We start from the raw sequence: 27,754 nt of genomic DNA on the forward strand, positions 1-27,754 counted from the left end.
AAAGACATAAGAAGAGGGCAACCCCGTCACTCAGTTACTCATTGTTTCATGACAAGATCACTCAGCTATAAAAACATTCGGTCTGACTTTACCAAGATTTTGTACTCACAGATGTACCCCAGATCGATTGCGATGTCAAGGCGGGGAAGATAATCAATCCAGAATTCATTGCAAAATGCCCTCCTGGATGTCAAGATGTAAAATATCGTGTTTATGGCACAGACATTTATGCTTCCTTTTCCAGTGTGTGCAATGCTGCAATTCACAGGTGAGTGAGTCTAAATGAGCAAAGCACTCAGGCAAAACCATCATTTCAGCGTAGGGAGCTCTTGGATTTTCAGACCCTTTAAAGTTCCCACTGCCTTGTAGGTTTGGCTGCAGGCTGCTCTTCTAGTAGAAAAAACCTGCAAGAAAGACCATGTGTGATGCTATGGATCCAATCTTATAAAGTGCTGTCAATCTAGTATTCCTCTTGAAATCAGTCATGTTTGAAAATGTTTCTCAACTTTAGGAAAAGTGTCTTGAGATTTGAAGATCTCTCATTCACACATAGCAAATCACTATTGTATTATTATTATCGAAGTGGAAGATCGCAATGGAGCTGCTGTTACTTATAAAGCTTATAAAAAAGTAGGCATACTACCAGTGATGAACACATACAACTCTCACACTTCTGGGACTGGTTTTGGTTCTCCAGATTTGAATTTAACTGTCCTTGACATCAAAGGCTGAGTAATGTTCTTTCCTGCCACAGAAAATGACACTGGATGAGAAAAATGTATAATACAAATTTTATAGCAGAAATTTTGCAGAGTTCCATTAGCCATGCAAAAATGTGCATAAAATTTTAATGGAGAATAACTTCACAAGCAAAACACACCATCATTGCAGACAGGATGCAGAGGCAACTGAAAATGCAGTAAGAACTTACACAGCCTGACTGACAACTTGACTTTGTTCAGAGGTATTTGAGCTATGGCAGTGCTTCCAGTTCTGTAAAATAGCTGGGATCCTGAGTGAAGTTAAATGAATAGTTCAGGCTTTGGGACTTTGCACCTTCTCTCTACACAGTGCAGTGCACAGGCTGACGTGTCGCTGCGCGTAGGGCTGCCACCTCCTGGCTGCAGCTCCTGCCACTCAGCCCCTCGCTGGGGAGATGACTGCCCGGTGACTGGCTTCAGATGACAAATTCTTCCTTCAGATGCTGTGCACAATGGAAATTGTGTGTCTCTGCATGCAGAGCTTAACCCAAAGGGAAGTTACAAAATACTGATGGCGATTGTGACTTCCCCATAGGCCCAGTGCTGGCTGCTTGTATTGTTGCTGTGAGGGTTTCAGTTTCCCCATTTGCCAGCTGGGTTTGGCTTTGTTAGCTTACATGTTGCATTTCTGCAGACAGTGGCCTTCCTTTCCCTACAGTTGTTTTACCAGCAGCTTCTTGCAATCATCAGAGAAAGCTACAGCTCTAATATATTCTTCACTGTTTGCTGCCCATGTCTTGTTTTCCTGCACAGTGTCATTCCTGCCAGTCCTACCACCCCTCTAGTTTCACAGGCAACTCGTGTTTGCTGCTTTCCTAATGACGCCACAGCAGGTTGCATGCACTCAAGGTTTTCTGTTTGTCTTGAGATACATGTTACATCATGTGTCAAATACCATTGAATGTGCACCGCACATGGAGCCTGCCAGGTTTTCTACAGCTTCCAGCAATACTGTTTACCCCATGCAGAGGTCAGAATCAGGCTTAGGTTTTTGCAGATAACACATACTGGAACTCAAAGAAAACATTGTCATTAGAAAAGAAAAAGTCAAGCAAGTGGGAGGTTTGCCTCATATTTGTATTTCTGTCACATAGTTGGCCTGAAAACTCCTCTGAGTACCTCTCCTGTATCTTCAGTCGTTCAATCAAGCTTACAGGAATTTTAACGAAGACAGTAGCTTGTTCTTGCATACAACTAGGTCAGCCTTAAACACAGGACCAGTAGATCAGTGGGAAGAGCAAACAGATCCTGACAGCACTTTGTAACAAATGGCTCTTCTCTATGTGGAAGAAGCACAAATATTTCTGAGCAGCAGGCACAGCAGTAGTGTTGCAGCTCCAATACACCCCCTGGTTTGAAGGTAAAAGTGAACATTTCATACCTCTTGCACTGTTGAACAGTTTCTAAGGTTGGGGGCGGAATTTCCACCTTCAGACACCATGTTTTCCCCTTGCAGTGGCATAATTGACAACACAGGTGGGAAGATCCTTGTCCAGAAAGTTGCTGGCCACTCTGGTTACCGCGGGAGCTTCTCCAATGGGGTCCGGTCGCTGTCGCTGCCGCGCTGGAGGGAATCCTTCCTCGTGTCAGGTACCGCGGGGCCACCTGTACCCCCTGCTTGACCCCCACACAGCAGCTGGCAGAGGAGGAAGCAGCCTTCTCATTTTAAAGATCTATTCAGTCAGCGCAGGCCCACCCCACCTAGCTTTAGCCTAAATAATGCCCTTCACGCAGTTTTTATTCTGGGCATCCTACATGGCCTGCAGGGAGACATACACACCACCAGCCCTGTGCTCAGTTCAGCCCAGCATGGGTCTGAGCCCACTGCAGGAGGTGACAGGTGCTCTGGGTTTACTCCCTGAGGGCACCTTAACTCCTGATATCGGTGCATAAAATTCAAGCCTCAGTACTGAAGGGGAGGTCTTCCCATTGTATTTGCTCTCCACCCTGGTAAGAAGTGCTGCTGAGGGAATTAACGAGCCTTTTGACCATTTGAAGCATCCTCAGCCTGCACCTGAGTTCACATCTGAAGTGACTTCTGGCTTCTGTCAACCCACCTCAAGCTATATATAGCCACACTGTATTTATGCAAACTCTCTATTAAGCAATCCTACTGGTGCATTCCAAGCATGTTATGAATTCTTCCCACCTCTATTAGTCATACCGTTTTGATACCTACTCAGTGCAGGGAAATCCATCTTAATTTAATGCTCATTCCTTTTTTCTCCCCATAGTATATACAGCAGCTCACTTGCATCCATTGACAAAATTCACAGGGGTTTTTATGGTCGTTTTTCATTTGTTTGTTTTTTTTTTTTTTTTTTGTAAATTAGATCCCCTTTATACCAGCTTCAGATTAGCTTAAACCTATTTGCATTCATTTTACCTGTGTGAAAGGAGGATCTAATTTACTTTGCTTCACATACAATTTCTACATCTAACTTCTTGTTGCATCCATACAGCAGGTAAGTTCTTGCTGGTCTGTACTTTCAGAAGTTTAGGATAGGTATGACCAGCTGATGTTAGTTAACTACATCAAAATCAACAGCTCAAGCAGCTGAACAGCCACTGAAAATAAACGTTTTCTTCATGTCAAATTTTGTGCACAGCAAAGGAGGTATGAGAAACTGACCAAAACAAACTGTCATCTGGTGCTTGCATTAATATATTTGGATGCACTTTTTACAGCATTCTGCCATGGGTACACCACATTAAGAGGAGGATTTATTTTTGATGAGTAGGAATTTCCTGGAGAAGCTGAATTGCTACTTGTTGCTGTTTTTTTCCCCAACAAACAGCACATTGTAATTCTAATACATAAATTGGAAATACACTGCTGCTCAGTTGTTATCTCATAAAAGTGTAGGAATTTTTGATTTATAGTAACAAATCCTTATTCTTAATTAATGAGACACTATAAAAAACATCCAAGAAGAGGTTGTTATATAAGCACATGTAACAGGGGATGACGAGAAATCTGGGTATGTGTAAGCATGATGAGATTTGTCTCTCATGCACTTAATTTTGTGCAAGCTGAGTGCTCTCACTCATGTGAGTGGAACTACTTAGTTTATAGACTAGCTCAAGCATAAATCTCACAGCATATCATATCATATTTCATATATAAATAGGAAGAAACTCTCACAATACCTACTGACAATGTGGAAATTTTAGACTTTTAGAGAGTAACTTAGAAAACTAAAACCCCAGGAAGGGAGGGCTATTCATCTCAGCAGCCTGAGGCTGAATGCAGTTAGATCTCACTGTCAAAAAGAGATGAGTTGTTTGTTGTTTGTTTTTTGGGGTTTTTTTTTGTTTGTTTGTTTGGTTGGGTTTTTTTTACAATTATGAGTCATAAAAAGACAGAGTTGCATAAAGCATTCCGCAATAAAAATATGAAGTCACCTAAGGCATTAATTTCAGGACAGCTTTAGATCTTGAAGTTAGTACCCTATTCTCCAGCTGAATTCCTTCTCAGCAGACAAGACACATACACGCTACGGTACACTGGAAATGTACCAACAGTTTATTCCAAGTTAGGATATTGTCACCAGGAGTTTGTGATGTTTAAATTGTGAATGAGCATCCACACAAAAGAGCACAGAAAGGGGATCCTCGGGGGACCCAGGCAATGAAGTGGCATGATTTAGGGGCAGAGGGGGACAAGGTCTCTCCTCTGGGATGAGAGCAGCCAGCACACCAGGAGGTATGCAAATGTGCTGGTATTCACTTTCAAGCACTGAAATGCCTTGGCACTCAGTTAAATGACTCCATTCAGTTTAGTGGGAGTTCTGCAGCTAGTGGGTTAAGAAAATAGAGTCGTAAACCTCTGGGTTTGCTCATCACAAATAAGCGTGAGAGAAGGAGCAGCCACCACCCCATGGCTTGTACTTCAACGGCCAGAAGTTGAGGTTTTCAGCCCACATGTAAATCCATTTTGAAGTCTGTTAAGCAAACTCCAACCTAGATGCAACCTTTTCCAGACAGTGGAAAATACTTATAACCATTGCTCCAGAGAGCAAGGCCACATTCAGGTCAGAGCTCAGACCTACCTCTTGATCACATATGAGATGCAAGTTGCTGTTGATCAAAAACTCCAGCATCCAGGAGCAGCCAGCCTCCTCACGCCAGCTAGTTTTTTTGCACAGTAGTGGACTTCAGACTTGCATTAAAAATCAGATTAGCACAGAAAGATTCTAAATTAAGATCAGATTATTACACTATTGCTATGTCTGTGTACCAGCCACTCACACCTGGCAACTCTGCCTCTGTGTGGAATAAAGAAATGCATTTAGAAATCATCTGCAGTCCTATAACTTTTCCGTCTTTCTATAAAATTGGCAGAAGAGTTCCCTAGTCCTGCTTGGCTCCTTATCCTGGTTTTAATTTGGGGAGAAATGGAAGGGAAGACCTGTTTGGCTTCACCTAGGTCAGCCTCTGTGAGAGACCCAAGGACAAGGAGGAAGTTCATTCCAGCTTGTCTTTGCATGCTAACTTGCCAGATCTGGTCTTTGCCAGATCTGTGTTGACTTCAGTGGAGCTGCTCTCAGTTTATACCACTGTAAATGAGAAATGGAATAGCTCTTTACATTGTTGCCCTGTTAGCAAGTCAAACTAACTTCTTCATTGAGGGTTTTTTAATGACATCTGAAATTTCAAAGAGCAGCAAAACAAAGGAACTAGAGACATGAAAAGGGAAAAAGGACAATGCCTCTCCAGCTCTATGGCCATCCCTGCACATAGAGGACAGGTGAAACAGCCCCCAGTTCCCAGGAGTGGCTCAGACTGTAGCAGCTAATTCTGTTCAATGCTCTGTTTGTCTCTGGGTTAGTCACCCAGGATGATAACTGACATGCTCACAGTGCCATATACACCTTCTGAAAGAATCCACCAAGGGGATAAAGTAAAGCAAACGTAGCATCACCATCATGACTTAGGTTTTGCAAGAGGTGGAGGTAGGTCTCACCTGAGGTGGTCTAGATGCATGACATAGCACAGCATCTTGTAGAGACAGCCAGCAGGTCTGGAAGTCCTACATCCACCAACTCCTAGAGACCTGTCTTCCCTACACTGGGCTTCTCTGCCACACTTTGCATTCAGTGATATAGACATACGTTGGGAATACAAAAATTGCCACAAGAGATGGAATTGCATGGCCACATATACCAGTAGAGATGGCATCTGCTGCAGTACTAACAAGACTTGTGGTTTAAAGCTTAACTGGGAAATATACCTCATTGTTTTAAGTCAGGACCCTCATTTTAGATCTAAATGTAGGTACCATATGTTCCCACACACAAGCACAGCCTTCTCTCACTGTTATTACTGCAAAAGACTGTTGCCAGAAATGGCGTGTTGCAAAAGTGAGGTCAGAAAGGAATGCTGCGTGTGACGAAATGAATCCCACATCAAACATGCTTTCTAACTCATCTGCATAGTTGGACACTGGAAAAGGCTGCCTAGGGAGGCTGTGGGTTTAAGTATAGGTTATACAGATGTCCATCAGAAAAGGTTCCCTTATGCTTAACACCATTTGAGAGCAAAGGAATGAACTACCTGACCTCTTCAAATCCTTCCCATGACTATGTTTTCATGCTTTCTAATTTTGTTTATCTGTTTGTTTACGATGGTGGATTTAGGCATTGGTATTTTTAGTGGCATGGTTTTGAGATTCTACCATCAGATGAAAGAAATCTTCAAGAAAGTTAGTTGGGCAATAAAGAAGCAGGGCCTGATTCTGAATGCATATGTTAGATGGGAGTTTTGTTGCTAGAAAGCTTAGAATATTTTGTGATGGTGTCTAATGATTTTTTTTTTTTTTTTTTTTTTTTAGAGGGCAAGCCAAGAAAAGGTGTGACATATCCATCAACTCTTGAATATTCTTCCTCAAAAAGCACAATTGTGAAATCAGGCAAGTAATTTTGACTGACTTTCACTTACTTCCATTCACAACTATCTGTTGCAGTTTCTCAGTTATATTTTGTAACCTTTATAAGAAAGATATAATTATTCAAAGTGAGAAGTCAATGCATCCCTTAGTATCTAATTCAAATCTCTCGTGGCATTTTTTATGTTAAGCATATGGAAATCATTCCAGACATTTTCTATTTTCTGGTCATACCATGTTTCACAGAATTCTGTTTCCAAGTGGTTTCCCACTTGCTTCGTATCTGTTAGTGAATATGATGCTGTACTAATTATACGAAAGCATTTGAGGTTTGACATATTAACTTTCTTCTAATGTTAGTCATGTTATTTGGGGGATATTCAGTGTTGAGAACATAATAATAAAGAATAATAGTAATTACAAAGATGGCAATGCACTGCAGATTTAGCTAAGGATGATACGATACGGACCTATTCTGTATAACCATTTCAGTTGGCACCCTACTCTGTTAGACTCAAATCAGTTTAAATTATTAGCTGTTTTCAGAGTTCCTTAATTAAGTTTCACACAAGGTGGTAGTTGATATTTCAGTGAACATGAAGTACCTCCATCACTGAAATGACACTTATTTGTGCTCCTTGTATCAAGTGTGTAATGTTCAGACTCTTCCTTGGGGGTGTGAATGAAAACAAAATGAATGTCTCATACTACTACATGCTTACTTAACATGGCCCTTTTGCTGATTGCTGGGCCTGAGTTTATCCACTGTGAGATGGAGTATAACAAAACATGCGGTATCTTCTCCATGAACTCACATGCCTGTTGGTGGATGCATCCATCCAAGGCCACACAGAGGTTGCTTGAAGTCCTGCTCTTCTCCTGTACGTTATTGTTTGGTCTGTGGAAGCAAAGTACAGAGCTCTTTCCTCATCTTTAGACTTTTACTAGCACAAAGACAAATTTAAATCTCAAAGTTGTAGTTGTTCAGACTGAATATGCATCATTCAAACCATGCCTCTAGTTTGTTATTCCTTTGCACTTACAATCAAATCTGTACAGATTCATACATATCTTGACTGGGTATGCAGGAATTAGAATCATAAAATAGTTTGGGTTGGAAGGGACCTTCAAAGGTCATCTGCTCCAACCGCCCTGCCATGAGCAGGGACATCTTCTACTAGATCAGGTTGCTCAGAGCCCCATCCAGCCTGGACTTGAATGTCTCCAGGGATGGGGCATCTACCACCTCTCTGGGCAACCTGTGCCACTGTTTTACCACCCTCTTTGTAAAAAATTCTTCCTCATGTCTAGCCTGAACCTCCCTTCTTCTAGTTTGAAACAATTACCCCTTGTCCTATCACAACAGACCCTGCTAAAAAGTCTGTGCCTATACTTCCTATAGGCCCTTTTTAATTATGGTAAAGCTGCAATAAGGTCTCCCTTCTCCAGGATGAATTACTGACTGAAATATTATGCACTACTGGAAGGGAGGGAATACCTTACAAATCTTTGCTTTTTCTAAGAAATATTTACTAAAACCACATCTCATCATTCCAAAATGTACCCACGCTTCAAGTATCAGCCCAAACATCTCACTCCAGACCAGGGACAATCACAGCCAAGGTTGAGCTCAGCAGGTTGCAAAAAACTATTTCTTTCACAAGAGCTAAAATCCACATTATGTAAGGATAAGTACAGAAATGGGAAGTGTCATCAATTCATGTTTCAGTCATGCAAACAAAATACGATGAGCCTGTTCCTGCAGCAAACCAAAGATGCAAGTGGCTTCCGTCACTTCATTCTTGAATCGAACAGCATGAATGAAAATGTTAGGATCCTAGCAACAAAGACTAGCATGCACACAAAGAAAACCCACAATGATCAAAGGAGCCAATAATAACTGTTACATAAAACACAGTGCTTGAGGACGCCACTACCTTGCTTTGCCCAGCCCTGTCCCACAGGTAGCACAGAGATCTGATGGTCACTGTCCACTGTCCCCAAGACCCCCTTGGCCCCATCAGCCCTCTTTAGCCCTGCCACCTTGGCCCAGACATCTCAGCTATAATGTACTAGAAATGACTTGTACTTAAGGTGAAAAATCTCTGTAATATTGTGCTGGGCCATCTTGAGACAGAGGATTTCCTACTTCTTTCTGAATTTTAAAAAAGTTACCTTTTTTCATATGATTTAAATTATGGAGACCTCATTGCACACTTGGATACTTCAACCCATTATCTGTAAGAGATCAAGGCAGTCCTTTGAGGATTACACTCACTTGCTGCCAGATCAGTCAAAAAAAATTCTGCTTCACACCTGATCAGTTGTCAGAGATGCGATTTTGGTTCTCATCCCAGTGGCAGTGGAGATTCATGGTGCCTGTCATTTCACTAAATGTTGCTGGTGGTTACAGTGCTTCCCAAATGCTGGGCATGAAGAAACCTTCTCAAAATTATAACTACTCACAGATGGCAAAAGCAATTGAAAGATGTTGTTCTAAAAAATAATACCATTTTTTTGGAAACCATTAACCCTGAAGTAATTTCTCAAATAGGTCAATGCTACCAAAATAGCTAGAGAAAAAAAAAAAAAATAGGAGATCAAAATCCTCAGACATAACAGCAGAGGTAGATTCTTTTTCAGGGTAGCAGCAAATAAACTGTAATAAATGTTCCAAGTACTTTTATGACTTTGTGTCTTAGAAGAAAAAAAAAAAGGTCTAAGAAAAGTCCCCCTTTTCCTTCTAAGCCAGTTCATGGCATCCAAGATGATCTGACAATGTCAGGCAAGAAAGAACTACATCTGAATGTGAATTAGTGACTGAAATAGCTAGTATTAGCTAGTATTCCCCAAACACCCTACATACACTGTGACCCTAATTCTCAGGACATGCTGCTACTCAGAGGAAAAATCAACACTATGATGCATTAATCTTACGAATATTTATTGCTCACTTCAGAAATTCTATTGACGCTGGCAGGAGCTTTTGGGCAGTGAAAATGCCTAAATTGAGCACCAAAAATATGAAGTGACTACTCTCTAGAGGCACCCAGTCATCACTTTTTCTCACTAGGTGAGAAAGCTCTTATTAGATTGATTGACCTTCCTAATGCCAGGTGATGGGATATTTTCCTTTGGGGCCGATAATCTCTACATAGGAGAACTAAAATTATTTTCTTCCAGAGCTGAATTTCCTAATATGCTTAATTTTTCTTCAGAGCCTAAAAAGCCAGAGCAAGACCTAAAAGCTATGAAGAGTGCAGATACCGCTAACGCATCAGAAAAAACATCGGAACAAGGTATGGGTTGGGGATCTCAGTGCTCTTTTACAGCATTTATCCCAGTCTAAGCTGCCTGCAGATGTGTATAGGAAGCAGACACTGGCAACATATACAGCTTCAGCGCTCTCATCCAACCTCCTCTCTACAGCCTCTTTCCCACCAAACCAGCCCCATTATGTGACCATCTATAACAATGCCTGAAGGGCATGTGCCAATTCAGAGAAGAGAGGGCACCCTCTCAGTTTAATTTCTGGCTGCGCTTTGGGTGAGTTCAGGTGCCATGAACTTCAAAAGCCTGCGTCACAGCTCTTGGCAGTTTCTTCTGCAAGGCATGTGCCCTGCAAACCCTTTGATGATGCTGTGAGGGAGATGGGCACTCTGCCCATGGGAGCATTGGGAACGGCTAGTCCTTGACAGCCCTGCTCTTGTGTGAAAAGCTCCACCAGAAACCCAGCCAACACACACCAAGGCAACATCTTTGCTCTTGCTATGCTGCTTCCTTGGGTTTTCTGCTAACACTGTTAGCTCTCAGCTCCCTTGCTCCTCGCAGCCTGGGGTATAAAGCTGGCTGATGTGCCTGCTCCCCGCTCCTGCAGCACCAGATTGCAGGGGAAGAATCACTGTGCCCTCTGTCTTCTTTCTTTTAGTGCAGCGGCGTGGAGCAGGGCACCGTTCAGCCCAAAGAGAGCCATTCATACTGATTTTTTTCAGCTGAGTTGCTTTGTTTTTCTTTTGAACTCTCTTTCAGCATTATCCCATTAAAACTGTCTGAGATCTGAGTTTTTCACTGGCTAGCATTAGGTGGTAATTAATCCACCAGACAGTTTCATGGCGATGCTTTCCAAAAGCAGAACATCCAGCTATAAAATACAAGCTTGTGCTGTGCAGCATTGAATAGGCTGCACACCGTTGCCTTTCAGTGTACACAGCATGTCAGGCCATCCCTGGGGATATGGGCAGGGAGGAGAGGAACAAGATTGAGGTGAACATGGGATATGTTTTAGGGCAGTGTTTTTGTAGATAGGTGGAGAAAATAACCATGAAGGCTGTTTTTCAAGATGATGACTTGAAAGAGCTGTAAGCATGTTAACAGTTTCATATAAGGATATTTAAGATGCAAATTTTGCAACTAGAATTGTCTCTGTTCTCACAACAGATGATACATTTTAAAAGTAGTAGGAACTGTGAGATGAGTCAAAGATGAAATCAGCACCTCCCAAGTGGTACTCTCCCCTGCTTCCCTCAGCTAAAGCCCTATCGTTCCTTGCTCTAGCTCTGACCTGTTCCCTGAATCACCTTTACATAAAATTTGTCTTTCTGCCAAAAGCATTTCAGTGCTGTGGTGGGCAACGCTTATTTTATTCTGGTCTTGGACTCCGAATCATCACCTTTTATGTCAGTTGATATCCATTTATGTAGACTTTATTCATTTATATTTATCCATTTATATGGACTTTCTATCTGCTTAATTACACTGAGAAAAGATGATGGCAAAATGGAAATGCAACTGCAACTGGCTGGTCAAATCATTTCATAGGTCTGAAACGTCTGTCAGGTTGAAAGATGTTCCTGGCCAAAGAGAAAGTGTAGGGGCAAGACTAAGTCTATTACAGGCTGTGTCAGCGCCCTCTGCAGAGCAATGTAATTCTGTGTCACACAGGCACCTGGGCCACACATCCTCACAGCAACAAAGGCTCTAATGGCTGCACAGGTGAGGATGCTAGTGGACATCCTGAGGAGAACACCGGTGCCTGCGTTGCCTTAAACAGTGAGTGCTATTAATGATGGTTCCATGTGTGTCACACATCCAGCTGCAGTGATCATAGAATCATTTTGGTTGGAAGAGATCCTTAAGTTCATCGAGTCCAAACATAACATAAATCTAGCATTAAACCATGTCCCTAAGAGCCTCATCTATGTGTCTTTTAAACACCTCCAGGGCTGGTGACTCTGCCACTTCCCTGAGCAGCCTGTTCCAGTGCTTCACAACCCTTTCCGTGAAGAAATGTTTCCTAATATCCAATCTGAACTCTCCCTGGCACAACTTGAGGCCATTTCCACTTGTCCTATCACTTGTTACTTGGGAGAAGAGCCCAACACCCTCCATGTTACAACCTCCTTTCAGGTAGTTGTAGACAGCAATAAGGTCTCCCCTCAGCCTCCTTTTCTCCAGGCTAAACAGCCCCAGTTCCCTCAGCTGCTCCTCATCAGACTTGTGCTCCAGGCCCCTCACCAGCCTTGTTGCCGTCCTCTGCACTCTCTCATCCAGCTGCAGTGATCATGTCAATGTTATTACAGGGGACACAATCCACAAAGAGCATCAGACACCTCCAGTGCCGACACCAGCTACACAAATGGCCACCACAACCCCGACACCAACAACCACAACAACGGACCCTTCCACCACAATGCCAAAGCCAACAACAACAGCTGCAACAACCAGAACCACAACACTTGCAGCTGCAGCCAAGACTCGACCTGGACTGCATAGGTTCAGAAATATAGGTCAGTGGCATGGATGTCTGCATTGCTTTCCTCCTGACTTACAGCTTTTCTAAAATTTAAGGAACAGGACATGCTGCTGAATATACCATAATTTAGTGGCTCATGAATTCAGTAGTTCAATGCAGAAATATTCGGCATGGATAAAGAAATTAATTCCGGCAGATGGGCTATGGTTAGAGTTGTGCCTTAGACATAAATACAAAATTAGTGTGTCTTACATAAACACAAAAGCATATAGATTCTCTGAGATCAGAATTCATCTGCAGTAAAATTGTGCTTAGTCTTTATCTTTATATATAATATACTGGCATATAAACTGATTCATATGAGAGTAAGCTCTCCATGCCCAAATGCTGTCATGATTTTCAGGTATAGGAGTCAACAAATACTTCTTTGATCCACTGAGAGTTCAAAAAATAGGTCAAGACTCATTTCAGAATTAATTTTGTGATAACTTTCAATAAATGAAAGTTGTAGTAGGCATTTTTTGTAACAGCTTTTGATTCTTAAAGATTTAAACACTGTGAGGGAATTCTCATATGATTTTTGCACACCAGGTTTTCCTTAATCTCTCCTCCATTTATTCCTATTCATTAACACTGGTGTTTTTTGTTCAAGAGGTGAAAATTAAAATCTCTTATTTTTAGGTTCTAGCAATGTCCACCCAGCATACTCATCTGTGGTAGCTGCAGCATCAAGTAAGTATGGTAAAGAAGTATGTGCCACGAGGCATGCAGTACAGTGTATTTTAAGGCAGCAATGATTCAATAACCTTTCAAGCCTCAGCAAATTCAATGACTGAATCCAAGTCTGGATTTAAACTGAAAAACAGACACTTGGCCTGAATGTCAGAGGTGCTGCTCACCCACAGCTCTGGGGAAGCCTTTCTAGTGAATATCTGCTCATTTCAGCCTTGACAAATGCTGGGTTTTGGAACACTTGAGACAAAGCTTGTGCTGTTTGAATTGTGTTTTCCTATTGCTTCTTTCTGTCTTACTCTCTCAAAGGGAGACTTGATTTAGTTGTAAGATACATGATGAAGAGGGCTGCATAGCTATCTAAACTTCAGGCTGAGAGCTCTGAGACTTGTGTTAAACCAATGCTCTTTGGAAAACCTTGGGCTGTGGTTCTGAGCCTGGTATAAATGTGATGTTATTCCTGGCATGCCTCTTGTATTATTGGCAGCAGAGCGGCGGCTGCTCAGAGCTCTGCATCTTGATCCAGAAGCCTACTCCCATTGCAGCCCACAGCCTCCAATACAAGTATTTAGTGGTGTTTTCAGATACAATGTGTAACTACTCAGCTGTGCAGTCAAGTAAAGGAGAATATTTTCAACTGTTTGCAAGTTGCTGAGCATGGGGATATGATTGCTTTTGAGTGAAAAGCAAGCTAGGCCATCATTAGGTTTTATGCTCTATTGCTATTTCTGAGTGCCTTGAGCTCAGCTTTGCTCTCACATATGTAACTGCAGCCATCCTTGCTGCCGAGTAATTTAGAGCCAAGCACGTAGCAGGTATCATCTGGGCAATTCAGGGCCTGAGGACAGGCATCATTAAGTCAAATTTACCTGTGAGCCCAGAATAAAAGAAAGGGCTGGAGGGGTTAATCTTACAGAGACAAACATGGAGGTATGTATATAGCATAATTTACAGAAGTTCCAACACAATTCAAGAGGATTTAAAGTCAGTGGGAATCTGCATAATTTGGTACTTAACATTCCTGTAAACCTGGTCCTGCCTCTTTTCTATTTCCTATTCCTGCAGGCTGAGCACTGAAGAGGCCATTATTGTCTTTACTAGCAATTAGAAACACTGTTTGAAGTTCCTCAGTCAGTGAGAGGTGCATGTTGAGAGTGAAGTTCTGGCAACACTGAAATCAGTGGGAAGGTTGCATTTGTCTTTAAGAACACCAAACTGTTGGTCAAAAAATGAAAAAAAAAAAAAAAAGCAACACTCACCTTTTCAAGTCTTTCAATGGTCACTTCATTGCAATTTGGATCCATCTCTCTACACAATTTTCTTTACTGAAGTTCTAAGCATAAATTAACTCCCAAAATATTAAATTGATCAGTCTTAGGAACAGGTTGTTGTGGGCTGGAAGAGTGGTGAAGACATACTTCTGATTTCACAGACATACAATTTCCAGGACCATGTCTAGCATGTCTGTTCTCAGTATCTGGCTTCCTGAATTCTCCTGGTCTCTTATTGATTCTAAAAGAGAAGAACTGGCTAAAAAAAAATACAGAAAGTACACATACAGTTTTGAAGCTATAACACAAAGCAGTTTATCAGTTTTCTCTGAGAAGCCTTTAGGACTCACTCCTATTATTCAGGCTAGAGCTTCTGATGATGCCCTTGGCCTTAACCAGAGTTTAGCTTGACCAGATAGAATGAAATGTTCTGTCTATCTTGGCTCAAAGGGACTCACAGATTGACCTCTCACAGGGCTTTGGTAGTTTGCCTGCAAAAGACGCCTCAAAAGTAAATAGCCTTGAAATAGACCACAGGCTGTGGCTGCTGTTGTCTCCAGTATTTCCAGTTCCAGCCACTGGTACTGGCAAAAGTTCACAGGGGCAAGAGAAAAGCAGGACTTGCCGCTTAGAGCATTAGAGCAGGGGCAAAGCTCTTCTGTTCTAGCTCTTGTTATTCTTTCCCCTTTATCTTCTGCTTGTCAAAGATATAGAAATGGGAAAAGTATCTGAGACTCTGCTTCATTACAGGACCCCTGCTTTAAGGCTTGATATGGCAAAACTGCTAAATGAAAAACCACTGATGTGACTAGGATGACATCTGACAGCTCGTTCCTACCTGCCCTACCAATGAGTGCAGCACTTCACCAGTGCAGTATGTAGTCAGGGATGATCCTGGGGGAAAGCAGAAATGGCAGTGAGCTTTGAAAGTAGATGCAAACTCTCTCCTGCTCAGGGCACAACTTTGACTTCAGCCACACTCTGGTACAATGACGACTTCTTCTTTCCAACGGCAGTTAACCAAGCACGCTCCCAATGGCCACCAACCCACTTGCCCCCTCCTATCCCAGCTCTTCAAGCAATCCTTTCTTGCACAGCTGCTTGGACCCTAGATGAGGACTGGGAATTAATCCAGTGCTCGTGTGAACACTGCAGTCATCAACCATGCCATGATCCTCAGTGCCACACAGAGGCCAGACTGAGTGAGCACGTGGGGCACAGCAGGAGTGAAGAGTCCCAAGGCCAAGCGCAGACAAAAGGAGCATAGATAGAAAGCCAGGTTGCGGAGGGTAGGGTAGACATGGAATTAAAAATGCGGCATAAAATACTGCTGATACTGAGCTAATCTCTACCCCATTGTAATCTGTTTCTACTGACCTTGTAACTGGTGCTATATACACTTTCGGGCTTGCTTGTGGGAAACCCAAAACAAGGAGATCTCTCAGACTCAGAGTTAATTTTCTTCCACCTCACTGGCATATAGCAATCTCCCGCAAGGAAAGTGTGCCCTGCAAAAACCCACACAACGCTGCTGCACAGACAGACTTTTCCCTGCACAGCCTAAGAAGTCAGACTGGGCCAGCCATGGTTCACCTGGAGCCAGAGGCACAAGTTTACCGAGTTTAAAAGCCTTGCCGGTTTTGGCAGATGAGCCTGTTATTTTCTTAAACAGGATCTCTTTGGCTTCTGGAGTTCACCAGGTCTCCCAGGACAACTCCTAGAAATCTCATCAAAGGGCTTCCAGTGGCCTGTGAAGGGTCAAGTTTGGGTCAACCACAAGCTATTTGCTGTCATGTAATTTTGCAATATCAAGTTCCCAAGGAGCAGCAATTCCTGTTTTCTGAGGCAACCATGCAAAATGGTCTCATTTATGATATCTTATTGATAAAAATGTCTCATGGGCCCCGTCCAGTGTTCACAGGAGTCAGCTAGAACATTCCCACTGATTTCAGCAGGCTTTGGAATTAATCTTTCTGGGAAAATGAACGAATAACAGCTTGTTAAAGGATAAGTTTGTTAACAAGCTTCTTGAGAATAATTAATGAAAGGCATGATTAAAGATGTGGTTTTCATCTGCAAATGCTTTGAGCCTTTAGTATTTTTGAACAATGGGAATTTAATAACCCAATCACCTTAAAAAAAGCCTTTTGTGTAGATGGTGGTGAAGACGTTTCAGACACATGAATTCTCCCACATTATTTTTGTCATTGGCTCATTACTTACAGTCTGCCTGCTTGCTTGTGTTCACTCACTCTCTGCAGAAAGGGTAGAATCTGGTCTGGGGCATTGTTTTGGGTTGTATTTTTTTGTTAAGCTTCCTCACACAACTAGGACAATTGGATGGTACTGAAATAGAAGTAAACATAGATAACCAGGGGGAGTGAGAGAAAGAAAATTATAAGGGAAAGCAAATCACAGCAGTAACTACAAACCTTTTAAATGCAGACCAGAGACCTGTACAAGTAATATTCATAACTGAATGGGATGTTAACTAGGCTGATCTATGACAGAATGAGCAAAGCCATCCTTTCTTAAGTCAGGTCAAAATGTATGGAGTTAATATCAGAGAAAGTATATTAATAAAAGCTTTCTCTATACGAGCCATTAACTCTGACAGCTATAAAATGAGAGTCAGTGAAAAAAAAAAAAGGTAGCAGTAGTCCTGACCCCAACATGGTATAAATTGCACTTTTCCATCTTAATGTCTACTTAGGACAGGTTCAGACTGCACAAGGAAGAGGACAGAATACAGGTATGTCTTAAATTAATAATCACTAGTCATTTATATTGCTAGAATACTAGGAAATCTTGTATTTGAGATCCATGTACTAACCAATGTAATATTTTGAAAGCATTCAGGGGAACTTCCACCTCTGCAAGTAACAGAAATATTTTACAACCCAATACAGGTAAAGACATTACAATCCCTTCTCTTGTTCCTGCCCGTAGCTAGTTCTGCCACTCACCTCTCTTGACTCACACAGTAATGCTCTGTTTTCCACTCCTTACCACGTTCATAGCAGGGTGCCGTGGGAGCAGGTAACACACTGGTTATTGTTTTCAGGAAAAACAGACAAACAAACCAAAAAACCCTGTGGAATAATGAAAATTAGAATTGTCCTCAAAATAATATTCTAAAACAATTTATAAAAGTTTTTACAGCATCTGCTGTTGTAATATGAAAGGGGGACTTTGCATTTGCGTACGTTTGGAGGATGAAGGCCTGACCCTTAGAGGAGACACTTGCTTTCAGTTTCCAGGCCCTGAGCATGATCAGTGTCTTAGGACCTACTACTAGCTGGTCTTGTGCACAGGTGTATAGCTACACTGCATAGCACCTACTAACATTTAAACTCTTCACTTCTGCCAGCCTCTTTCAGCTTTTTCTTTTCTTTTTTAATCCATAGTTTCCATTTTCCTTTTCCATTCAGTTTGAAAATATGTGCAGAAAGGCAGTTCAGGGCCACCACGTCCCTTGTAATCATGCTTCTTTCTCCTTGGCCACTGTCCTCTAACCTCTCACCCCTTTGTTGGCTCATGCAGGTCTTCAGCGCCAAGAGCCTGTCGCTGCCTTCCGGAGGGCTGCCGCCTCTCCAGCCCACCTGGGTGAGCAAGATTACTAACAGCAGATTCTTATGCTCTCTTTCATAGTTTTAGCAACCTAGAATTAGCTCTCAAGCAGTACGGCACATCATTTTCGTGTGTCCTGGAGGAGGACCAGGGCAAGCCTCAGGCACTGCATGCCAACTAGCAGCTTCCTGAGTGTGGAAGGCAAAGGACAGCTCAGTCACTGGAAAGCTGTTGTTTCAGGCCGTGGGAATCAACATCCACCACAATGCTTGCCCTTTTACTTATTTGTTAGTCAAAATGAGGAACAAAAAAACAGCTCTGTGCAGCCTATCTGGTCTGTGATCAAGCTGAATCTTCTATTCCTGTTGTTGCCAGGAGCCTCCAGGCTGACTGTGGCTGTAGAGTTTTCCTTTAATAGTGAGGGTAGAAACATCACCAGTACTTTCCTTCTTCCTTGGCTGCGCAATTCAGCATCATTGCCAGAAAGCAGGCCCATCAAGTGGGCATGCAGCAAGAACACCAACTTCCTGGGGCAACAGACTGCTTGGTGCATGTACAAACACTAACTCTCACTTGACAGCAAAATTTCTCAGAGGTGTTTTTTGTCTGGGAGCAGCCAGAGCAGGGCGAGGGATGGGAGCCAGGGTGGCATCAAGGCAGACAGAGATGTACCTTGCTGACAAGTGCTGCAGACCCAGAAAGCCCCAAGAAGAAGAGCAGAGCAGGCCCACTGGTGGTACCTGGGGCCAGCTGACAGCTCAGGCTGCCAGGCAAGTCCCCAGCAATGAGGCAGGTCTGACCAACTGAGGCAGGATGCCAGACCAGCAAGGCAAGGTTGGATGAGGATCAGGATAGCAAGGTACAAGTCTCAGCACAGATGCAAGGAGCAAAGGTAAGGGTATGTGTTTACATGATGTCCCTGAGCAGCACAGATGGAGGACTCACAGATGCTTCCCACAGCCCTTGCCAACTGTTGTACTCAAGCCTAGTCCAGAGCAACAGAGCTGTGCTGCAGAGGAGCTGACCTTGAACAAAATCCCAAATCCCTGGGGAGGGAGAGGTTGCAGTGCTGCAGTGTGTCCCAGGGCCCTGAGGGCTTTGGTGAGAGCTGGGAAGCAATGGAGGAAGCAACAGGAGAGAGCAAAGTAATCTTTGATGCTGAGGTTAGAGGACATTATTATACAGTAGGGCTTTCTAGATAATACAGGCCAAGTAAGTTTACGCAGCAATCTCCCCATCAAAATGACAGTTTGTAGCTGACCTAGTTGCAGCATACTTAAAGTGGGTATACTCCTCTTCCTGAGATTTACTCTGTTCCCTCACTTTTATACCTCTCTTCCTTATTTCTGTCTCCCTTTTCTTCCCTCTGGTTTCCATCTGTGTGTCATACCCTTTTGGCCATACCAGCACCACAGCCATTTCTCTTTTTTTTTTCTCATCACATGGTTTTTGTGGTCCCCCAACTCTCTTTGCTCTTATCAAAAACAATGCTCACCTTTAGACGGGAGACAGCAGGTCAATATTTGCCTCTGCAGAACAGCAGAGCAAATATGTTGTCTGCAAACATGCCAGTCATGGCACTGACTATGTGAAACCATGTACAGGGCAGGTATAGCCTGTGGTGAGAGGCCTGCCTTCCTGGCAGGGCTGGAATGGGACGAGCCCTAACATCTGGACCAAAGGGTGTGCTGGTTAATCCTCAGGCTAGCCAAATCTTTGCCAGAGAAGCAGGATGATCACAGCGCTGAATCTTGTTTAAATCAAAGTCAGAATTTGACACCACCTAATTGCTTAAGGCATCTTAAGGTCCCACCAAAGGTTCATATGAAGTACAAATTTTCCATCATGAATGATTCTGTTTTCTCCATCACAGAACAAGAAGGTAAAAACCCACAAACACATACTTGCTATACTCCCAATGAGTCCTGATCTTTTTTTCAGGCCAGGTTTTGGCAGCTCAGATGTGCTGTTTCCAAGCAGCCAATTTTTCAAATGATCAAAGGGAAATTCCTGAACAACTCCTTGCTTTCTTGGAAAGAACAGTTGTTTTTCTTGATCCTACCAATTGTGCACATGCTGCTCTGCAAACAACAGTGATCAGTTCTGCAGGTTTGGCCGGGCTGTCGAGGAACTTCTCATCGGCTCAGGTTAGCAAGAGGGTGTGCTGGGAAAACACCCATCCCAACACACTGGTTGCCTGCAGAGCTTCTGGCTGCACATTCTTCAGAAAGTCTCAACTTTTCCAAGCTCTTAACAATGCACATTAACACTCTTGAAATTCCATACTCACTTAGCCCAGAGCTTTTTTTTCAAGACAATTATACTGAAGAGTTGTGGTGGTGGTGGTGTCTTTTTCTTTTTAAATGCCAGTCTTGTAGTATTTTAAAAACCAAACCTTCATTTTTATGGGCATCAACAAGTGAAAAAAGAAGAAGCCCTAGTGGCTTATAAGAATAATAATTTCCTTTTCAGATATGCATTTCATCAAGAGCTTTCTTTGTTATGTGCTTAGGACTACATGCAAGAAGGTGCTTTTGCCTGGATTTACAGGTCACTCAGAAAGCTGTATATTCCACATGTTTGCAGCCAGCTACCCAAAACCCTTAGCACTTTTCCAGTGCTTTTCTTCATTAAGAAGGAAAAAACAAGGGCTTTCTCACCACAGCAAGTTTTAAAAGGTTGTGAGACGTGAGAAGAGTGCTCAGAGAACCAATAGACAGCTTTTACCCGTATGGGTTTGGACAGACTAGAGCACCTGCGGTCATTGAGCTGAAGTAGTTCTTGAGAAGAGTGAATCTCAGAAAATTTCAGTGTTGCTCCTACTGACAAAAAAAAAATTTTCCTGAAGTTACCAAAAAGCATCTGCATGTTTTTTGAGCTTAAACAGTCAGAGAAGTGAGAGGAGCCTGTGCAGCAGTCACTGAGGACAGTCCCTGGCAATGCGCCACCAGCAAATGCAGACCTGTGACAAGTGGGACAGGCACTTACCCTTGCTACATTGTGCTTCAGCCATTTGCTCTAGTCAAGAGCACACCAGCTGCCGGTCTGGGCAGGGACACTCGGGCATGGGAGGCAGTATGGATTCAACAGGCCCGACATGTCTTTGTAAAACCCTCTGAACAAACCTGGAGATGGACTGTCAGGGGCCAAGGATCTCACCAGTGCTCCTTGTTACCGTCCTTGTCCTAGTCGGCTGCAAGGGCTTTCATGGGGCTGTAGCCCAGAGCAAAACATCACTTTTTGGGAAAGCTCTTAAGCAGGTTCCAAAAAAAGACACTTTGGGGTTTATTTATGAAAGCAGCAGTTTTGGTAAAGTTTTCCATGCCTGATAGGCTGCAAGAAAAATTTAGACAAATTCTTTGTTTTGGATGGGTTGAGAAGACAGAAAAATCATAGATGAGAGGTACTTGCAGATTTTCAATGAAAACCAACCTAAGCCAAGAAAAAGTATACTGAAGTCAGTATACTTGCCTCAGTATCAATGCAATTTAGAGAAGCAAAAGAAAAACAGATCTGAAGAGGCATATTTAAAATAATAAAACATATTAATGCTCTTGAGGCAGTTATATGAGGCTCCTAAATATGGCTGGAAATGTGCACATAAATGTTTCTAGGTTTACCGATTTCCTTAGGTCCTAGTTGTTCACTGTATGATTGTTCACTATCTAGACTGAGTCAGAGCTTTGTAATCTCTACTAATTTCATTATTTTCAGTAATAATTTTTCTTCTCTTTCATGTGCAAAAGCAGTGGAAACAGACTTGTGGAAACCTGGATTGAACCTTTTTGATACAGGTAAATATTTAAAGCATCCAGTAACTAGTTTGGGAACATCTGGTTTCCACAGCACATGGGGAAAGCTAACCCTATTCATCAGGCCCATGACATTGCTGATAACAATCTAATTTTAAGGAGTAATTGCAGTATTTAAAATTATAAACGAGGCATATAGTTTACATCTTAGTAGTTAAAATTATTCTGCGCTTGCACACATCTTGAGTTCCTGCCTAAAGTATGAGCAGAACAGATGAGCTCTAGAAAGAGTTGGCAGGTACACTGCAGGAAATGGGCTCAAACCACTGAAATCCATCTGTAAACAAGGTATTTTGGGAATGCCACAGTTGGATTAGCAGTCTAGAATTGCAATCTGTGAAGGAGGTGACAGATTATTCTGATGTCAATGTACTTAGGAAACACATTCAGATAACTAAGGAAGATGAGCATAAAGAATGAATATCATTGAAAATTTCTGACATTTTAGCCTTTAAAATTGATGTGGTTTAACGTGGCAGACAGCTAAACACCACACAGCCATTCACACTCAGCCCCACCTTCACAGTGGAATGGGGGAGAGTACTGGGGGGAAAAGAACAGTAAATCTCTGATGTTAGGATAAAGACAGCTTAATAGGACAGAAAAGGAAAGCAATAATAACAACGATAAAATAATACACAAAACAAGTGTTGCTCAATGCAATTGCTCATCACTCACTTGCTGATGCCCATCCCATTCCTGAGCAGCGATCACCTTCCCCAGCCACCTCCCCCAAGCTGATATGCTGAGCACGACATCATATTGTATGGATGGATTGGATTCCTTTGGCCAGTTTGGGTCAGCTGTCCTGCCTGGCTGTGACCCCTCCCAGATTCTGGTGCACCTCTCACCTTCTCGCTGGCTGGCCAGTATGAGAATCTGAAAAGTCCTTGACTACTTAGCAATAACTGAAACGTCAGTGTGTTATCAACATTATTCTCATTCTTACAGCACTATACCAGCTACTAAAAAAAAAAAAAAAAAAAATTAACTCTATCCCAGCTGAAACCAGGACAAGTGACAATATGGAGCTGTCAACATTTTTATAATTACTGATGAGTGAAGGAAAAAAAAACCCCTACATTTGTAGCAGGCTCAAGTAGCAGCAAGACCCAGACTTGCACAGCTCTTAATCAGGCACACTTACCAACTGCAAATTCTATGTGTTCAATATTTAAGAGATCCCTTTCCTCAGGAGCACTTAAAGCAGGCTGCATGAACTACAGGCCAGTTCATTACAGGGTACTCTCTCTCTTACGAGTGGCTGGACCATCCAACATAAGATGTCTTCTCCATCTCCGGTTTTGTTGTTGGAGAGGGAGGTACTGATGGCCCTTGTAAAGACCATTCCCTTGAACACTCTGCTTACTTCAAAGCTGAGGCATGACTAACCCTTGCACCAGCTGTGACAAGCAGCACAGCCCGCGTGCATTAGCTTGCAAATCTAGTGTCAGCAGCTGCCATCAAAATTTGCGTTGTCCCAAACACAAACAGATCTCCCTTCTCCCACAGCGGCAGTCTGAGCCAAAGAGAGGAAGTGTTTCTATTTGCTGTAGCCTCCAGTGTGCTTATTTAGAAAAAAAGCTACAGCACTAGCACCAGATGTGCAGAGGGGTACTTTGAGGCACAAAGTGATGGATCACATTAAATGCAATGAGAGGGTGAGCGTGGGGGAAGGGATGTTGTATTAATAGTTTCTCAGCAACTGAAGTGCCTGCATAGACTAGTGTGATAAAGTTTGATGAATTCAGATTGTCACTTCAAAGGAATGTTTTCTGGCGTGGATGTAGTCACTGCTGTCTTACTTAAATGAATGGGAAGTTTAATCAGGATGGACAGCTGTGACAATCAGTGAAGGGAACTTTAATTAGCATGGAGTAGACTGCCCATGCAGCAAGCTGAAATTCCCATGGCAATAACAACATTAAATTGGACTGGCAGAACAGGGAGGCCCATAGAAACTGACCACCTCCCCAATTAGTTGGGGAAGATTATTTGGTGGGTGACCTTGTTGTTATACTAAGCACAAATCAGCTAGCTGACCTACAACCTTCAAGAACTGGTAATTGCATTGGCAAATAAAAATGAAAAGTGCTGTATCACTTGGGTTTTCCATACCAACAAAGCTAATGTCAGTTGTATTCCTGGCTAAGAAATATGGATTTTTATTGGATGCAGATAAATGCATGAGGCAGATAACTATGAATTATCTACCCTATACAATTTAATTGCTAAAATGAATGGCACATGTTAATATCTAATTTCACTACAGTGTTAAATCCACCTACTTTCTGTTCTGCAAATAAGGCGAGTGTGGGGAACTGCACATTTGGGATAGCAAGCTGGCACATGTGAGGTATGTGGTGCACAGGCTGTGGGACAAAGCATGTCTTTGGTCTATTACTAAGGAACTGTTATGGGCCCATGGAATTAAAGCCTGTACTGGAACATACAAAGTCAGGAGGACAAGCCACCAACTGTTTCAGGTTTTAAAGAAAAAAAACCCACAATCATTCTCATCCATGTGCCTGTCAGAGAGGCTACATAGAAGTCCAAGCTATTGCTTCCTTTCTCTTTCTCTCCCTCATATCACCAATAACTTCCGCATCAGATAAAACCACCATAAGCCAGCACTGCCAGCAGAAAGAGCCATTGTGCCTCCAGCCACCCTCTGCCCAGCCACCTGCGTGGCCAGGGCTAAGCTCTGTCAGTGGGCTGGTCCAGCCCACCATTAGCCTTGTGCTTTCCTCAGAGTTTTAACTGCGTTCTTTCCCCTTTCTCATTGCGTCTCGTCGAGACCAGGCAGGCACTGGGGCTGGCGGTGGGGCAGGAGCAGGTGGGAGGGTGCCTGGCCAGAACAGGGCAGTGAGGCTGGTTTGGGCAGTTAGGCTGGTTTGCACCACCTGAAAGTGTCTGTGGGACTGTGCCTGCAGGCATTTATACACAGGCAAAGCAAGGGCAAAGTGGGGGCATTGCCAAATCATACTGATGAGATTTTCCTCTCCTGGGTTTGGGAGTCCACGGCTGCTGGTGGAGCGTCAGGGTCACCAGACGCAAGTACACAGCCCAGCCTCAGCCTGCAAGAAACACTTGGTCCTGTGGCCTCTTCGTTCAAAGTGCCCTTCTGCAGTGCCCACTGCCTTTGCCTGGCTGCTGAACTGCCTTCCTTTGCATTTATCCAAGGAGGAGCCATCAACCACCAGCCTAACCCTGAAGTTTAGTCTCTGCCTCTAAGGCTGTCCTGTTTCCCCTCCCTGCACTGCTGATGTTTCCACCTCATGGTGACAGTGCCTCCCCAGGTCACACTCATGTCTTTCCACATCTGCAGCTGGTGGGTTTGCTCTCATCAAGTATTTTCAGTTAAAATACTCCTCAGTCACCCACATCCCACAGTGCCTAACACAGCAGAGGGTTTAGCTCTCAGAAGCAGCAACTGCACCTGTACAGGATTTGCTTTGTGTCCTTCCTCAGGCAGATTTCATCCCTGGCAGCAAGACTTTTGGGTCTGAGACAGAAGTGTTTGCTACAGCAGATGTCACTGGACGGAGCTGCTTTGCATCTGTTCCAAAACCATCACTTTTCCTCAGTCGAGAGCCAGTGCCCAGCCTCAGGCAGCGCTGCCCAGCATCACCTAGCTGCCTCCCCCCACTGATGTTCCCCCCATCCAAATAGGTCTCCTGTAGGCAAGCACATACCCCCAGGAGCCCTGTCCCCTGCTACTTGCTTGGGAGCTTGTCCCAGGTGTGCAGAAGAAGGGCAAGATGAGGCACAAACCAAAAACATGCTCGACAATAGGTCCAGGTGGGAAGGATGAAGCCAGCTGGAGCCTGGCTCCCCAGCCCACCTTCCAACAGGGCCAGCCTGCTCTGGCAGGAGGGGGCTGGCTCTGCTAACTGGGGGGAGTGAGGCTTTTCTGGCACAAGAGCCCATGTTGGGATGGGTGGAGAGCCCCTGTGCCCTGACCAAAAAGTATCTGCTCCAAAGCCTGGGTAGGAGAGCAGGGAGACGTGCCGGGGCTGTGGGCACCGCAGTGTGCCAAGTGTGTGGTGACAAAAAGTAACACCAGCCAGGGGAATTCTCAAACAAAACACACAAAGGAATCACCAGCTCTTGCCATAAACAAAGAAGAGCTAATCTTTGTGTCCTTTACCTATTTTATTCATTCACAACCACATGGGCTCCTGTACAAAGTCAAGCCCAGCACTCCAGCTAGCTTACTGTCCCTTGCCTAGACAGGCAACAGCAGATGCCTGGGGACAAGCAAAGCAGAGGGAAACCACATAGTGCTGCTGTTAATGGGTCTGTTTAGTCCCTGCAGCAGAAACTTTCTTCACTGGCAGCTGAATTAAAAACAAACAAACAAACAAACAACACGAGAAGCCAAAGCAACATTTCTGTCCTGTAAGGATGTTGTAGTGTGCTATAGCCACCCAGCGTGGGACCAGGCATCAGGCCAGCTTTGCGTTAGGCACTGCATACTCAGACTTAATACAAACTTGGCCATGACCCAAAACTATGTGTGGCTTTCAGCATGCGGGTGTAAGGACTCAAGGTAGTTGTATTTGCCCCTTATGAGGGGTGGATCATTAGACATAAATGGAATAGAAACAGGAGTAGTGATGGAGGGAGCTAGAGCTGGTATTTCCCCCCATTTTCTTGGCTATTTTCTGCATTATTATGGCATGATCATGAATATCTTCAGAAGCAAGCCGAGGTGGTACATGCTCTCAGAACTGTTACACCTCCCATCATATTTAGGTGGTGACCTTCACTGATGTCCTTTTGCCACCTGCGTTCTTTACATACACTGATGCCCTCATGCTTGGCTTGCTGGTGGCTGGCTGGCTGCTGTGGAGAGACAAGCTCTGTGGCACCTAGTAATTTCTCATCTTTTTTCTATATTAAGCTCATGCTTTCTAAAGTTATCTTTTTACTGTCTCTCTGAAATGTGCAGTCTTTCTTTGACTTATTTGGTGATGAAGATTTAAGGAAGCCTTCCTCCTCCTTTTTTTTGTAAAAGTTAATACGCATTTACAAACATAAGCCATTCTGCTATTATTTTCAACAACTGCTTCATTAGTGAGTATTGGTTTGGGGCTTGCCTGATCACTGCGGTCTCTTCTGGGGATTATCCCAGCTAAATTCCCTTAATCTTGCCTTCCTGTAGTGAAAAGAAACAGCTCCTTGCCCTTTCTTGCGAGGGAGATCCTATACTGTAGGAGACTCTCACCAGACATTCAAGTCATGAGTAAGTTTAGCATTTTCAAACCTTCTGATGCCAGCCTGATGATGCCCTGTAAGTCAATACATCTCATAAGGAGATACTCATGTTGCCAGGGCTACTACCATCCAAATACCTCAGTTGGGACTTCAGCTAAAACTTACCAGTGACCCATGAGACTGTTTCCCATGACTGGACTGTAGCTTCATGCCACCATTTACCCTGTTTCTTTTGTGCTTTCCAAAATAACCCAGCCCTTTCGGAGCACCTGAAGATCTGTGGCTTGCTTTACATTGCAGCCCCAGCTGTAACATGGTGGGGGTGAGTTGCTGCCGGTGCCTTCCTCTCCAGACAGAAATGTGCTAAATCTGTCACTTATCTGCTTCAGATGTGCAACCCATTGTAAAGCACAGGTGAAGCATGATGGGCAAGCAGTGGAGCCGCGCTGGTTCTTTCAGAGGCAAAGTGCTGGGAGGTTACCACCCCACACCATGGCCGCCAGCCTCCGCACCTGAGGAACCCTCTACTTGTGCATGCTGCTCTCAAGCCCTTGCAGTGAAGGCATTGACTCACAAAGAGGAGTCAAAGCTGGTGCTTGGAGAGATTTTGGTGGCACTTCTAGAAATGCCTCCACTCTTGTTTTATACTAGAAGTGACATAGGTAAAAAAGGTAAGCTCCAAGGATGTGCTCCCCATCCTTGTTTTCCTCCCAAGTCAATCCTCAGGCCAGGGGGAACTCTGTAGTCAC

At 43.5% G+C, this 27,754-nt stretch overlaps 1 protein-coding gene and 1 long non-coding RNA gene across 5 annotated transcripts in view; one reads left to right on the plus strand and one right to left on the minus strand.

The window, feature by feature from the left end:
* VIT (vitrin) overlaps positions 1 to 27,754 on the plus strand; it is a 53,435-nt gene that overhangs the window by 15,364 nt on the left and 10,317 nt on the right. The window contains exons 4-13 of one of the 4 annotated variants that reach the window (XM_065057970.1): positions 112 to 268; positions 2,218 to 2,351; positions 6,595 to 6,672; positions 9,867 to 9,947; positions 12,228 to 12,434; positions 13,082 to 13,132; positions 17,117 to 17,155; positions 17,256 to 17,312; positions 17,947 to 18,009; positions 21,720 to 21,767. In XM_065057970.1, the coding sequence (XP_064914042.1) occupies positions 112 to 268; positions 2,218 to 2,351; positions 6,595 to 6,672; positions 9,867 to 9,947; positions 12,228 to 12,434; positions 13,082 to 13,132; positions 17,117 to 17,155; positions 17,256 to 17,312; positions 17,947 to 18,009; positions 21,720 to 21,767 (915 nt within the window). Of the gene's footprint in view, positions 1 to 96; positions 269 to 2,217; positions 2,352 to 6,594; positions 6,673 to 9,866; positions 9,948 to 12,227; positions 12,435 to 13,081; positions 13,133 to 17,116; positions 17,156 to 17,255; positions 17,313 to 17,946; positions 18,010 to 21,719; positions 21,768 to 27,754 lie in introns of all 4 variants that reach the window. The other 3 variants (XM_065057971.1, XM_021289402.2, XM_065057969.1) reach the window with 3 other exon arrangements.
* Positions 769 to 23,306, minus strand: LOC110359718 (uncharacterized). The gene is made up of 7 exons (XR_010471525.1): positions 22,933 to 23,306; positions 17,370 to 17,495; positions 16,627 to 16,749; positions 14,392 to 14,644; positions 7,371 to 7,546; positions 4,814 to 4,923; positions 769 to 2,397 (listed from the first exon to the last, which is right to left on the minus strand). It is a non-coding gene; the product is annotated as an uncharacterized LOC110359718 (long non-coding RNA).

This window comes from Columba livia, chromosome 3, assembly GCF_036013475.1.
Source record: "Columba livia isolate bColLiv1 breed racing homer chromosome 3, bColLiv1.pat.W.v2, whole genome shotgun sequence".
Taxonomy (NCBI): domain Eukaryota; kingdom Metazoa; phylum Chordata; class Aves; order Columbiformes; family Columbidae; genus Columba; species Columba livia.